Raw genomic sequence first — 16,055 nt, forward strand, 5'->3', positions numbered from 1 at the left:
TGTACTGATCCCTGATATATCTTTACATAGTTATTAGAGCGCCCCCTTGTTACAGTCCTGGGTATAATAGATGATGGGAGAGATCTCTGTACTGACCCCTGATGTATTATACATAGTTATTAGAGCGTCCTCTTGTTACAGTCCTGGGTATAATAGATGGTGGGAGAGATCTCTGTACTGACCCCTGATATATCTATACATAGTTATTAGAGCGCCCCCTTGTTACAGTCCTGGGTATAATAGATGGTGGGAGAGATCTCTGTACTGACCCCTGATATATCTATACATAGTTATTAGAGCGCCCCCTTGTTACAGTCCTGGGTATATTAGATAATGGCAGAGATCTCTGTACTGACCCCTGATATATGCTCCAAACCAGTGCAACCGACCCCATCACTATAGATTCGTTTAAATATTTAGTCCTCAGATTGCTCTCCTCTGCTCGCCCCACAACCTGCGCTAGCGACCCTTTGGCCTCGCGCCTCCTCAGGTCCCTCTGGCCTCGCGCCCCCTCCGGTCCCTCTGGCCTCGCGCCCCCTCCGGTCCCTCTGGCCTCGCGCCCCCTCCGGTCCCTCTGGCCTCGCGCCCCCTCCGGTCCCTCTGGCCTCGCGCCCCCTCCGGTCCCTCTGGCCTCGCGCCCCCTCCGGTCCCTCTGGCCTCGCGCCCCCTCCGGTCCCTCTGGCCTCGCGCCCCCTCCGGTCCCTCTGGCCTCGCGCCCCCTCCGGTCCCTCTGGCCTCGCGCCCCCTCCGGTCCCACTGGCCTCGCGCCCCCTCCGGTCCCTCTGGCCTCGCGCCCCCTCCGGTCCCACTGGCCTCGCGCCCCCTCCGGTCCCTCTGGCCTCGCGCCCCCTCCGGTCCCTCTGGCCTCGCGCCCCCTCCGGTCCCTCTGGCCTCGCGCCCCCTCCGGTCCCTCTGGCCTCGCGCCCCCTCCGGTCCCTCTGGCCTCGCGCCCCCTCCGGTCCCTCTGGCCTCGCGCCCCCTCCGGTCCCTCTGGCCTCGCGCCTCCTCCGGTCCCTCTGGCCTCGCGCCTCCTCCGGTCCCTCTGGCCTCGCGCCTCCTCCGGTCCCTCTGGCCTCGCGCCTCCTCCGGTCCCTCTGGCCTCGCGCCTCCTCCGGTCCCTCTGGCCTCGCGCCTCCTCCGGTCTCTCTGGCCTCGCGCCTCCTCCCGTCCCTCATAAGCCATCTATCAGAGCACTCTCTCCTAGACCCCTTACATTCTGGCTTCCGCCCCCTACACTCGACAGAAACTGCCCTTACAACGGTGTCAGACGACCTCCTGAAGGCCAAATTGAGGGGCAACTGCTTCCTACTGATCTTCCTCAACCTCTCCACTGCATTTGATACCGTCCACCATGACCTCCTCCTCAGTATGCTTCGCTCCATCAGCCTAAAGGACACTGCTCTCTCCTGGTTCTCCTCCTACCTATCTGACCGCTCTTTTAGTGTCTCCTTTGCTGGCTTTAACTCTTCCCCTCTTCCCCTTGCTGTTGGGATCCCCCAGGGCTCGGTCCTCTGCCCCCTCCCCTCCTCTTTCCCCTTGCTGTTGGGATCCCCCAGGGCTCGGTCCTCTGCCCCCTCCCCTCCTCTTTCCCCTTGCTGTTGGGATCCCCCAGAGCTCGGTCCTCTGCCCCCTCCCCTCCTCTTTCCCCTTGCTGTTGGGGTCCCCCAGGGCTCGGTCCTCGGCCCCCTCCTCTTCTCCATCTACACAGCCCCTAATGGACAAACCATTAGTAGTTTTGACTTTCAGTTCCACCTCTACACTGACGTCACCCAGTTATACCCCTCCTCCTCTGACATCACAACACCGGCCCTCCAGAGCGCCACCAACTGTCTGTCCGCTATCTCTAACATTATGTCCCCTCTCTACCTAAAACTGAACCTCTCTAAAACTGACTTACTGGTATCTCCACCCTCCACTAACCTCCATCTCAGTGAGTGGCACCATAACTCCCAGCATGCCCGCTGCCTTGGGGTCATATTCCACGCTGAACTCTCCTTTACCCCCTACATCCAATCTCTGGCCCGAACCTGACAGCTGCACCTCAAGAACATCGCAGGAATCTATCCCTTTCTCACCGCAGACACGCTAAAAACGCTCACTGTCACTCTCTGCTGGATTATTACAACTCGCTACTGATTGCCCTGCCCCGTGCGAGATTCTACCCCCTCCAATCCAAACGACCTGATACACTGAGAAGTGTCTGATATATACTGTGGACATACAGGAGCTCCATGTATCCATCACTGTGTGTCTCCACAGATGGAGGCGGGAGAAGAAACCCCCCAGAGAGATGTCACTGTCCTACGTATTGCCAGGACCGTACAGAGGAAGATGTCCCGGAGAACCAGCAGGTAGATGGCGCTGAGGTCTCACCAGGATCTGACCATAAAGTGATGGAACTAAAGACCATTTTACATTCATCTTCTCTGTTTAGGGGGAAAATCTGATGGACATTAAGGTTGAGGTTATAGACGAAGAAGAAGAGCCGGATATAAGGGCCGATCAGCAGTGTAAGGAGGGGAGACTGTCATTGGGGTCACCTAGATACACGTCATCTGCTATTCCATCACTGTGTATCTCCACAGATGGAGCCGGGAGGAGAAACCTCCCAGAGAGATGTCCCCGTCCTCCATTTTCCCAGGACCATCCGGAGGAAGATGTCCCGGAGAACCAGCAGGTAGATGGTGCTGAGCCCTATGATACAGCTGTATAGGGGGGGGTCGAGCTCTCGGGTCCCCCTCTAGATAGGGGGTCGAGCTCTCGGGTCCCCCTCTAGATAGGGGGTCGAGCTCTCGGGTCCCCCTCTAGATAGGGGGTCGAGCTCTCGGGTCCCCCTGTAGAGAGCGGGTCGAGCTCTCGGGTCCCCCTCTAGAGAGCGGGTCGAGCTCTCGGGTCCCCCTCTAGAGAGCGGGTCGAGCTCTCGGGTCCCCCTCTAGAGAGCGGGTCGAGCTCTCGGGTCGCCCCTCTAGAGAGGGGGTCGAGCTCTCGGGTCCCCCCTCTAGAGAGGGGGTCGAGCTCTCGGGTCCCCCCTCTAGAGAGGGGGTCGAGCTCTCGGGTCCCCCCTCTAGAGAGGGGGTCGAGCTCTCGGGTCCCCCCTCTAGAGAGGGGGTCGAGCTCTCGGGTCCCCCCTCTAGATAGGGGGTCGAGTTTTTTGATTTTGCCCTATGTAAAAGCTTGGGGCGCTTTGATTTTGTCCTATATATGGGGGGGGAGCTCTTTGACCCTGCCTTATATAGGGGTTCTGCCCTATACAGGGGGTGGAGCTCTTTTGCTCCCTTACCATAGAGGGGACGGCGCTCTTTTGCTCCCTTACCATAGAGGGGGTGGAGCTCTTTTGCTCCCTTACTATAAAGGGGGCGGAGCTGTTTTGCTCCCTTAGCATAGAGGGGGCGGAGCTCTTTTGCTCCCTTAGCATAGAGGAGGCGGAGCTCTTTTGCTCCCTTAGCATAGAGGGGGCGGAGCTCTTTTGCTCCCTTAGCATAGAGGGGGCGGTGCTCTTTTGCTCCCTTACTATACAGGAGGCGGAGCTCTTTTGCTCCCTTAGCATAGAGGGGGCGGAGCTCTTTTGCTCCCTTAGCATAGAGGGGGCGGAGCTCTTTGTAACAGATATCGGTGGTCTGGTGATCAGTTAGGCCGGTCTCATGAGACGTGATAAGAATTGTAGATTCCGCATGCGTCTAATCCACGGTAACCTGCAGACCAATCAAATGCATTAGATTACAGAATTTTTCTCACATTAGCAGAATTCTGTAATCCACCCTCAGAAAACAGGACACAGCATTTTCTATTTTACCGCAGATATTCGCGACATAGAGCCAATTGTTCTCTATGATTGAGGATATACCTGTAGTCCATAGACAATTACATTGTATACGGGCTGCGAGTATCCGTGCCATGGCTAAGCGACGGCGTGGGACATATAAACAAAAGGTGTACTGCGCATGAGCGCCTGTGTGCGTATGCGGTCATGTGCAGTACAATGTACGCAGGGTCACTGCGTATTCTGCATACGGCCATGTAAACCTGGCCTTAGATTTCCCGCCGCTCCACCATATTGTACTGAATTATCCCATATGACACATCAGGGTGAAGATGATATTAAAGTGGAGGTAGAAGAAGAGAGGATGAGGGGCGATCACCCGTGGAAGAGTGAAGTGGAGGAGGACGTTCCCGCAGGTAGGTAACAAACTCGCTTGCTGTCACAAAGAGGCATAAAAAAAGCTCATCCTATGAAAGATACGGCATTTATACAGCAATTTAGGCTAATGGAATTTGGGAAGTCAAAGAACAATGTTACTTGTGGATCCACTGTGTCTCCCTGCCAAATGGAACCACCCGGCAGCAGTGGAACCACCCTTCCGACACCAAGGTGAGGACAGTAGAGAATGTGGGAACTCGGTACAATAATGAGAATGGGCCTCACCCTGGAATCGGATGGATGAGGCGTCCCAGTCCTGGAGGTACCCCAGAAGATGGAGAGGTCCAGGACGCCTTTTCTGACTCTTAGACGTCTCTACCTACCTGGTGAGGATGGGAATCCAGGGTCGTTGCATCGCGGATATACTGGAAACCGGAAGCCGACCTGAGATCACAGATACAGAGAGTAGACAGACAAACAGAATCCAGCAGCCGGCACACAGGAAGCTGGAAACACATCGAGCTAGAGTATAAACTGGTTTACGGGTGCACAACGAACTGAACACAGACAGGTGGCTGCACCAGCAGCTTGCATGCAGTCATACAGCAGATGACAACACCACAAGCATTGTGGGTAAGATCTAGAGGGTTTAAATGGGAAGCTAATTACAACTCTCCGCAGGCTAGACAGAGGAGCCAGCCCCAGTAACCCTGTGAGTGCTGGAAGACACAGAAGCAGACTCAGGAGACAGGGCGGCGCCTCGGTCTGCTGGACTAACAAGCAGCATACAATCCCCTTAATTTTTAAGACCAAGGTTTCTGAAGGGTTAACAGCTGTATATGAGAACTGCATTACAAACCGCTGCTGATATAACAGTTATAGTCTGTATATATAGCGCCATCATGTTCTGCAGAGTAACACACAGAGGGCAGTGATTGGCCGGATCCCATGTTTTATTTTCTTAGTCATAAATAAATATCCAGTGGTCTTCACGGAACAAAAGGCATTTTTAAATTTTTTTTTTCCTTTAATCTCCACCCCGGATGGTTTAAATATTCGCTGCATAGAGAAGAATCTAACGCTTGTAGGGCTGCGATGAGTGGAAGCGTGTTTGCCAGGATTTGTAGTGTCCGCTACACACTCAGTGCCCTCTATACGGCCGGGTCAGCTCCTGAATAGTAAGTCCACCATATAACATATCTCCTGACAGGAAGTGATTAGTGACCCTCCGAGGAGGGATAGAAACTCTCATGTGATACGGAAAAACACAAGACACAAAAACAAGATAAAATTTGATTCAAATAGAAAATGCAAAATCATGAAAACACGTTTAATGGCGACAAAATCCAAGTGACCTGCGATTAGACATTCGACTCCCTGTTCCCCACCTTGACAGCGCTCACATGTAGAGAGGCTTGTTTTATTGCCGTTCTCACCAAGGGCCAGCAGCCTACTTCCGCCAATCTCCAGAGACCTCGCCATCCCGACTTTAGTACATGCTACTCATGGAACAATCAGGAATCTTCCAGGATGTGGTGGAAAGAGGGAATGGATGAGAACCCTGCAAAGAGGGCTCAAAATGTGTCAAAAAACCCACATCCAACATTCTTACTCCTTGGACTGGAGGCCTTGAATGTCTTACAAAACCAATGAAATCAGAAGATTACAGTGAAATGTGCTCGCAAGTGTAAGAAAATGTACAAGGTATGTCTTACAGCAAACCAAACTTACATTCAGGACAGAAGAATGGGGACTTAGGCCTTTCAGTACATCAGGTGACAAAAGAATACCATCTTTGGCCATCAAAGGCTGCAGTTTCGGCATCATCCCATGAAAGGCCGGCACAAGTGCACTAGACCTCTATAAATGACCATTACCAGATGCTTTTCTGCCTTCCCGCTGACGCTTTCCATTGTTTGGATTCCATTAGACAGCAATGCTTGTCTCGGGGAGGCATAGAATGTGTCGAGCAAAACAGTTGGCTTTTGGTGACTCAAAAATGGAGTTCCGGCATACTAGAGCGGCGGTGGGTTTCTTCATTGGTAACCCAATCATCACGTCGTCGGTTGATACATGTGTTCCCTTTTCATGTTTCAGATGCATAAAGCGCAGTTGGGATCACAATAGGGTTCATAACTCGTATCTTCATCCCTAATCTGAGTGAGGCAGTAACCCATATACGGCATAGACGTTGTAGGGTCGCCCATGCCATTGTGATACGACACTGGACATCATGTTCAACATCCCCATCATTGGTGATTGTGCTGCCTAAGTAGACTCACCCGATGATCTCTTAAACTGCTGCTGTTGGTTGACCGTGATGGAGGCATTTGTGGATGTGGCCTATCCAACTCGCATAATCTGTGTCTTCTCGCAGTTAATCGGTAAACCAACCATCACCGCTTCTTATCCGGAGCTGATACTGTTTGCACTTTGAGGAGTGATGGTACGAGGAGAGCTTTATCATCCGCAAAGTCCAAGTCGTTTCCATCCCACAACACGTATATTAAGCAGATCACTTGTTTCGTGATGTGGTTGAGCACTAGGATGAAAAGGATTGACTATAGGATGCAGCCTTGTCAGACACCTGTGTCGAAGTTGAAGAAATTTGTTTGAATCCAATAGCTAGAGTTTGAGTACAGTGCGCGAAAAATGTTCATGAACTGGTTGGGTATGCGTCAGGATGTGATGATCTTTCATATGGCGTCTCAGGGGAGGCTGTCGGAATACTTTCTTAAAATCAATAAAAGTCGCACATGGCTTCTGCTAGAACTCTGGGCTCTGTTCAGTGAAGAAGGAGGAAATGGCCAACTGGCAGCAAGGAGTCCACGTCAATGGGGAGAAGTCTGCCACTGTGAGAAGGAACCTGCAAACGTTCAATGGAAGAAACTACCAGCTGACAGGCGAGAAGCTCACAGAGGACGGCAGAAACGTCGGGGGGCTCCTCCGAGTATCAGAGAAGAGCCTGGAATCCTCTCCATGTCATCTACCGGGGTTGTTCCTTATTTCTCATTGATGGTGATTGGTAGACATTTTGGGGAACATATTTAGACATAATAGAATATATTATATTGCTTCACGTTCCGACATATTCACTTATTTCTGAAGGTTGGCTTTTCTATACTAAATAATCGGGGTGCCAGTAATATTGACCACAGTTTAATGTTTTAGGGATACTCTACCACATGTCAGTGTTTGGTGCTAGAGCTGAATTTTCAGCAGAAAATTCCTTCTATAGGGTTTACATTCTGGGCTTTGGCTTGTGCTTTAAGAAAGGAGCAAATCAGAAGATATAAGAATAGCTCTATAGCACCACATATTAGAAGGCCGCATTCCTGCAAGTCAATGTCTGATCTTCTAACAAGCCTCTGCACAACGTCTGGGAATATCAGCCAAATTAGAGTCTTCTCTAGAAGGAAAAGATAAACCATAAACAGACTGCTTGCTGATCATCTGTGTGCAGTAGGTTGCTGGCTTGGTAGGGTGAGAAGTCTTTGATATGTGGGTCAGGAAGGGTAATGTTATGGGAATAATATCATATTCCAACTGAATCCACTGTCTGCTCCACATTAATTATAATGAGAAGTAGCATGCATGCAAAGTATCTGAGTCTGACTCCATGTGGGTAATCAGTACACTTATGGTTTATTAACATCATAATGGTACACATCTAGCAGAAATGTTGCATCAGCGGGAACACACGCCCCCTGGAATCATAAGAACTCATGATTGGCTAAGTATGTAATAACTCTGATGATTAACATATGTTAAGGCCTTAAGGTGTATGTTGCTACTAAACAAGTCCTCTGTAACTAAGTAAGAAGAAATAAGACTTCTGCTGTGTTCATTATCCAAGTAACTTTTCCTTATAAGTGGTGGGGGCCCCAGAGCGCTATCAGACAGTTTTTTTTCTGGGAAAGATGCGAAGGAATGTATTACAACATTCTGCTTGCACATACCAGTGTATAATAATGAGCACGTTAACCACTAAGCTGCCAGCTATTTACTAAGAAGGTAGATATATATATATGCACACGTGTTTACCTAGGCTGATGTAAGAAACATATATACACAATAGAATACATATATTATTACTAGAACAGTCCCCCCATTTGTTTCTTAGAGCAGCTAGGATAACAGCTAGCCAGGTACTTACAAATGCTCTAGTGACAAGCCGAAATTCCTAGACAACTTCCCCGGATCCCCTTACTGACGCACCCCTAGCACTCATAAGAAAAAGTATCATAAGATGGCACCGCAAGAAGACAGGTTTAAGCGAAAGCAGATTCAGCTTCAGAGTCAGTAGGCAAAGCGTCATCATACATAACAGGGACTGCTTTGGCAATAGTTTTTAAAAAAAATCCTTGAATGCACGGAATAATGCAGTCAATAATAGCAATATCAGTAAGAATAGTCACTAAAGTTCAAGCAAAAGATGAAATCTGGTCGCTCCATCTGCCAAACGTATCCGTTTGCCCATCATCAAAGGGGTCGGAGATGCCAGAATTTGCTGCTAGCTCTTTAGAGAGGCTAGTTATACTCTTCAGAGCCTTTGTTCTGGAACCATAGCTATGAGAAAGATAACAGGGATTGGACAACCTAGGAGAAAGCATATGTTCATCATGGTGGGGCGATTCTCTTGCAATGAGGCGCGTGTATCCAATTAGATTTGTCCTTCCAGCTGAACATCTGTAGTGGTGGTCGGGAACACTTGTTATGGACCGTCAGGTCTGGGTTCTAGAGCTTTATGAACGTGTGTGTTAGTAACCACCCAACCTCCTAGTTTCACAGAATGAGTTCCTTCTAAGCTGTCAGGATCTGGAAGGGAAGCAAACACTGGAGAATATACATGTTATCTCTTCACATAGACCCAATCTCCGGGGAGCAGGTTATTGGTTCCCGTGTCAGTCTCTGGATCTGGAAGGGAAGCAAACACTCGAGAATATACATTAGTTATCTCTTCACATAGACCCAATCTCTGGGGAGCAGATCATTGGTCCCTGTGTCAGTCTCTGTATCTGTAAGTGAAGCACACACTCGAGAATATACATTAGTTATCTCTTCACATGGACCCAATCTCCGGGGAGCAGGTCATTGGTTCCCGTGTCAGTCTCTAGATCTGGAAGGGAAGCAAACACTCGAGAATATACATTAGTTATCTCTTCACATAAACCCAATCTCCGGGGAGCAGGTCATGGGTCCTAGTGTCAGTTTCTGGATCTGTAAGTGAAGCACACACTCCAGAATATACATTAGTTATCTCTTCACATGGACCCAATCTCTGGGGAGCAGGTCATTGGTCCCTGTGTCAGTCTCTGGATCTGTAAGTGAAGCACACACTCCAGAATATACATTAGTTATCTCTTCACATGGACACAATCTCCGGGGAGCAGGTCATTGGTTCCTGTGTCAGTCTCTAGATCTGGAAGGGAAGCAAACACTCGAGAATATACATTAGTTATCTCTTCACATAGACCCAATCTCCAGGGAGCAGGTCATGGGTCCCCGTGTCAGTCTCTGGATCTGGAAGGGAAGCAAACACTCCAGAATATCCATTAGTTACCTCTCCACATAGACCCAATCTCCAGGGAGCAGGTCATGGGTCCCTGTGTCAGTCTCTGGATCTGGAAGGGAAGCAAACACTCGAGAATATACATTAGTTATCTCTTCACATGGACCCAATCCCCGGGGAGCAGGTCATGGGTCCCCGTGTCAGTCTCTGGATCTGGAAGGGAAGCAAACACTCCAGAATATCCATTAGTTACCTCTCCACATAGACCCAATCTCCAGGGAGCAGGTCATGGGTCCCTGTGTCAGTCTCTGGATCTGGAAGAGAAGCAAACACTTGAGAATATACATTAGTTATCTCTTCACGTAGACCCAATCTCCGGGGAGCAGGTCATTGGTTCCCGTGTCCATCTCTGGAAGGGAAGCAAACACTCCAGAATATACATTAGTTATCTCTTCACATGGACCCAATCTCCAGGGAGCAGGTCATGGGTCCCCGTGTCAGTCTCTGGATCTGGAAGGGAAGCAAACAATCCAGCCTTCTCTTCTGCTAAACATTCCCAGATCCTTTAACCGTTCCTCATAGGACATGATTTGCAGACCGCTCAGTATCTTGGTAACTCTTCTCTGTACTTGCTCCAGTTTGTCTATGTCTTTTTTAAAGTGGGGTGCCCAGAACTGGACCCAGTATTCCAGATGAGGTCTAACTAAGGAAGAGTAGATGGGGATAATGACCTCACGTGATCCAGACTCTATGCTTCTACTAATACATCCCAGAATTGTGTTTGCCTTTTTGGCTGCTGCATCACATTGTTGACTCATGTTCAGTCTATGATCTATTAGTATACCCAAGTCTTTTTCACATGTGCTGCTGCTTAGCCCAATTGCTCCCATTCTGTATGTGCTTTCTTGATTTTTCTTGCCCAGATGTAGGACTTCACATTTCTCTTAAATACCATTCTGTTAGTTGCTGCCCACTGAGCAAGCTTTTCTAGATCCTTTTTGAATACTCTCTCTTCCCTAGTGTTAGCTATCCCTCCTAGCTTTGTGTCATCAGCAAATTTGATCAGTTTTCCATCGATTCCCTTCTCCAGATCATTTATAACAATGTTGACCAACACTGGGCCCAGGACAGATCCTTGTGGTACCCCACTTGATACATTCTTCCACTTGGATGTGCAGCCATTTATGACCACTCTTTAAGTACGATCACTCAGCCAGTTGTGAATCCACCTACCAGTTGCCTTGTCAATCCCAGATTTGGTCATTTTTTCAATAATTATAGTATGAGCTACTTTGTCAAATGCTTTACTAAGGTCAATATATACTATATCCACCGCATTTCCCTGATCCACCCAGTCAGTGATTCTGTCATAGAAGGAAGTTAGATCTGTCTGGCATGACTTGTTTGTTACAAACCCATGCTGACTCTGTTTAATTACTCCATTTTCATCCAAGTATTTGCATACATGCTGGTTAATAGTTGTAGTTTCCCGGATCCACTTCCTTCCCTCTTTTGAAGACAGGGGCAACATTTGCCCTTTTCCAATTTTCTGGGACTTCTCCTGTTCTCCAGGAAGTTTCACAGATTATGGCGAGTGGTTCGGCAATTACCTCCACTGCTCCCCATAGTATTCTAGGATGTACTTCATCTGGACCTTGGGACTTGAATTCATGTAAGTTAGCTAAGTGTTCCCTCACCATCTCTCTGCTTACAGATAGCCTGCATTCTTTTATTCCCCCAATAGCACAGGGAAGATCAGTTGATGTTTCATCTACTTTCTGAGAGAAAACAGATACAAAATAGGAATTTAAAAGTTCGGCCTTCTCAACATCATTCTTAACCAATTCACCATTTTCATCTTGTAAGCATCCAATAGCATCTATGACTTTTCTTTTGACCCCCCCCCCCCCCCCCCTGAATCCTTTTTTATTGTTTTGGGCTTCTCTTACAAGCCCCAATTCATTATCAGCTTTAGTTTTCTGACACTTGCCCTACAGTTTCTGCAGACCCCATTATATTCTCCTTTAGATATTCCCCCCTCTCTCCATTTGATAAACATATTTTCTCCCTCTTTAACATGTGTACAAGTTCTCTGTTTATCCATCCTGGTTTCTTTAAATGCTTCCCATTCTTCCTCCTTTTGGGTTGGTAACGATTGTGCTTTGAGAATCTCATTTCACAATATTTCCCAACCTCCTTGGACATTTCTGTCCTTAAGAACATCCAGCCATTGGATTCTTCCTCTCCTCTTTCTGAGTTCAGTAAAATCTGCCTTTCTGAAATCCAACCTTGAGGTCTGAGTCTTCTCAGGTCTTCCTCCATTTGTTATCCAACATCCAAGGATATCATGATCACTGCCTCCTAAGGTCCCGGCCACCCTTAGTTCCTCAACTATTCCGTCCCTGTTGGTAAAAATTAGGTCCAAGATAGCAGATCCCCTTGTTTTCTCTTCGACCTTCTGGAAGATAAAGTTGTCACAAGAGCGGATAAGAATCTGTTGGATCCATTACTTTTACCTGAGAGATTCCCAACAAATGCCTGGATGGGTAAAATCTCCCATGATCACTATGTTGGGCTTCTTTGAGAGCTTGGCCATCTGATGTATAAAGAGTTCCTCCATATCTTCTGCTTGTCCAGGCGGCCTATAGTAAATGCCTACAATGGTGTCCTTTCTGTTGTTCTCTCCTTGTATTCTTACCCAAACAGTTCCTACAGAACTCCCAGCTCTGAAGCTTGAATCTCTGTGGAGATGAATGTTCTCCTAACATACAACACAACACCTCCTCCCCTTTTATTAGGTCTGTTTCTTATAAATACATTGTATCCTACAAGCCTTGTATCCAATCATGTGTATCATTCCACCAAGTGTCCGTGATGCCTATGACATCATATTTCTCTTCCTGTGTTTGGAGCTCCAATTCTCCTTGGTTTTTTTTCCATGCTCTGTGTATTTGTGTAAAAACATTTTAGTTTGTGATCGGGGTCTCTTGCTCCTTTACTTGCCTTCTGAATTTTTTGTCTTTGTTCTTTCTTTCCACTTCTTATAGCAAGATTCTGAAATGTATTAATTAGCTGTATATTTGTACCTGTTCTTTCACTTCCCTTACCATATTGTTCTAGTTTAAAGCTAGTTTACAGAGATGGAAGGGGTTCGGCCTTGACCACATCATGTAAGGAGAGCACAACATAACCTGTATAGAATTTGCCTTCTTGACTATACCTCGATCCATCCACAAAATGTGAAAAATCAGGGTTGTCTAATGACTGATTAACAACATGACTGAATAACCCGGTTTCCTGAGCCATTAACCTGTGCATAGTCATGTGGATCAAGCTGAAAGGAAAACTATCAGATGATTATTCCTCCTTCCCTCCTTTTCCAGATGCAGCAAGGTAGCAGAATTGAGGAGGTTGCAATGCTAAGTGGCATGAACAGAGCACACTTTGGTCGAAAGTGACATGCTGTGAACAAACGTTTGGGCTAAACCTATGACAGTGTTGACCGGGACATCATGGTGCCAAAAACTGTCATAGGAAAATTAAAAACTATCTCAGAACTTTTGTCCAGCTTTAGCTAGTGTTTCTAACACAAGAGGGGGCAACACAAGCAGCAGGGTGAAGACGTACTGAGTAATATGCAACGAGGCGTTTCTGATGAGCCTAAATCGCATGAGAACAGTGCAGTATGTCCATTCATTACTCTACAATAAAGCTTGAAAAGCTTAGTATAGTCTGGTATTCCAGGGCTGAGGGGTAAAAACAAACAAAAAAAAACTAGACCATAATTTATAGTGTGAAAAATGTAGTGTTTTTTTTTCTTTTTTTTTCAAAAACATTGTTAATAGAGATGATCGAACATGTTCGGCCCCGCCCCTTTTCGCCCGAACACCGAACTTTGCGAGTACTTCCGTGTTCGGGCGAAAAATGTTCGGCGGTCGCCGTGGCAGCGCGGGGGGGTGCGGCGGGGAGTGGGGGGGAGAGGGAGAGAGAGAGGGCTCCCCCCTGTTCCCCGCTGCTGCCGCCTGCGCTGCCACGGCGACCCCCGCCCCCCGGCGGCCCCCGAACATTTACGCCCGAACACTGAAGTGTTCGGGAAAGCCGGTGTCCGGGTGCGTAAGTGTCTGTAACGGACACGTTCGATCATCTCTAATTGTTAATAAACAAGTTTTTTTTGTTTTTTTTTTAATTAAAGCCTGGTCAGGCAAGTGGAATAGGTTTACTGGGGAGGCAATATTTATCACTGCTTACCCTGAACTTCTGAGTTCATGAATATAATACCAGAGCTGCAGTGAAGACTGACACTGACATATACAAAGGCATAGAAAAGAGGAAATTCTACCACTATAGAAGGAATGGAAGCAGAACTTGGCTTTTCACATGACCATAACAATAATATCTTGGAAAGTAAAAAAAAACTTGAATAATTCTCATAAGCTAACTCTCCAATTCCTCTGAACTCATCTGCAGGATAAAATACACATCCCACACTGAGCGATCATTAAACTCTTATGTGTAGGGGAGAGAAATTTTTAACTCCAGTCAATATCTGCATTAGAAATAGGAGTTTAACAATATTTACAAAACCAACAGATCCACCGTACTTATAGTCAAATTACATTCTGCATCACACATTTTCCATCCTTCACAGCTTGCACACTTGTCACAACGTTCACCCATGCAGTCAAGTCTTTCTTTCTCATATAAATATTAATAACCATATAATCCACACAATGCTTAACGCATAGCATAAAAATTAACACACAGTACTACAACTCCCCTTATCCACATACAAATGCATTCAATCACTACTGTCTTCCCCTGGAATTCCTGTTATCAGGGATAGCAGAAGTGAAGAGAGAGAAAAAAAAACCCTTTAACTAGCTAGTGTTTCAGAGTTAGTATCACTAATATTTTTCCCACAATAGGAACACTGATTGGTCGGGGAATGAACCTTACAATCAACAACCTATTTCTCTTACATGACATTATCACACTGAAAACACAACAGTAACACCATTTAACAATTATACACGTCCAACCAATCACAGAACTGACATTTACACAAATATCAGTAAAAACTATACCTGAAGATTCCTGTATCTTTCCTATTAAACTTCCTATTTGCACAAGCTTATATTAGCTATCGCTATTCAGGCAGCTCTATTCTTTTCAAGGTCAACACACATTCCTCCCTTCCTTCCTTCTCTCTAGCTGAAAGTGTCTCACAAGTTCTTTAAGGCTGAAGGGGAAAAGCAACTTTGCTATCAGAGAGCTAGTACTCATCAAGCCATTGGTAAATGCACCTCCATTCAATGCTAATGTAGGTTACATTCCTTTTCACTGTCTTATCCCAGGACTAGCTGATTTTCTTCCCCCCCCCCCCTTTCTTTTCCCATTGTCCTATACACAACCTCTATACCTATATTCCTCCCAAGGTGACACAATAACACTCTTGCACTGCCTCAAGACAATCATTATCATGTAATAATCCTTTCTCTCTCTCTGAAAGTTTCTCTACTGCTGTCTGCTATCTTCTTATCCGTAAAAATGCTACTGTCACCCATAGTAACTTGTCCTCTCAGTGCGGACACTACCAGACACTTGTATGAAGGAGACAATACATACAGCAAGTATCAGTGTTAACACAGACAACAGATAATCAAGACACAGAGGACATACATTGGTTATTTCTCACGTATGACAGACACCTGTTAATGAGAAGTTTTCCACAGATTGTGCTTGAACTTGCTTCATGACATAGAGGGACACAGACCGCATGGATGAGAGGATAAAAGGATTCTTGTCCGCCCCCCCCTTCCTGCTTTGGAGCGGAAAAGATCCCCCCAGATCTTTCCAGCAACAACTATAGGTGCGGGAAATTTAAGCACAAGGCCGGACAAAACGGCATGAGGTGGGTGCTAACACAGGCTGCAGGGCAGATAATTGGGGGGTTAGTCAGGATGGAGGGGTTTTGAATATTCCTATGGAATTCAAAGAAGGCACCCATTACTGGTGTTGTGCGGCCAATGGTGCAGTCATGTCAGAGTGCCACCGGTGCAAGCATTGGAATGCCAAGTAGAAGGTACATTGATGGTAGGTGAGAAACCAGCCTGTGCCTGCTGTGGAGCTAAGATGGCGCTTGTGCGGCGGCTGAAGATATTGTTACACGAGATTGTAAAATAACTGTTGTGCCATGACTAGCACTGAAAGGGCCACCGAGGCCGTGGCCTGACTGGGCACTGGTAAGGGGCGGTGTCGAGGAGCATTACAGTAGACATGTATGAAGGTATGCAGACTGCTATTGGCCACATGAACAACACGACCATCTGTGGGCAGGGCAATAGGGAGGAACCCTCAAATGGCGAAGAAGGGCAAGAATTCTTTGTCTTCCACACAAAGCACATG

General features: G+C 47.2%; 3 protein-coding genes across 6 annotated transcripts in view; 2 read left to right on the top strand and 1 right to left on the bottom strand.

Annotated features, from left to right (window-relative positions):
• The window catches only part of LOC136617486 (zinc finger protein 84-like), a 522,213-nt gene that overhangs the window by 385,986 nt on the left and 120,172 nt on the right, over positions 1-16,055 (bottom strand). The gene's annotated exons all lie outside the window — the stretch shown is intronic.
• The window catches only part of LOC136618030 (gastrula zinc finger protein XlCGF66.1-like), a 461,032-nt gene that overhangs the window by 5,952 nt on the left and 439,025 nt on the right, over positions 1-16,055 (top strand). The window lies entirely within an intron of this gene.
• The window catches only part of LOC136617972 (zinc finger protein 300-like), a 94,406-nt gene continuing 80,653 nt past the window's right edge, over positions 2,303-16,055 (top strand). For both annotated transcript variants that reach the window (XM_066594294.1, XM_066594296.1), the window contains exons 1-3: positions 2,303-2,351; positions 2,435-2,510; positions 2,586-2,677. In XM_066594294.1, coding sequence (XP_066450391.1) covers positions 2,617-2,677 — 61 coding nt within the window. In that variant the 5' untranslated portion in view covers positions 2,303-2,351; positions 2,435-2,510; positions 2,586-2,616. The remainder of the gene's footprint in view (positions 2,352-2,434; positions 2,511-2,585; positions 2,678-16,055) is intronic.

The sequence above is a fragment of the Eleutherodactylus coqui genome, chromosome 1, assembly GCF_035609145.1.
Source record: "Eleutherodactylus coqui strain aEleCoq1 chromosome 1, aEleCoq1.hap1, whole genome shotgun sequence".
NCBI lineage: Eukaryota > Metazoa > Chordata > Amphibia > Anura > Eleutherodactylidae > Eleutherodactylus > Eleutherodactylus coqui.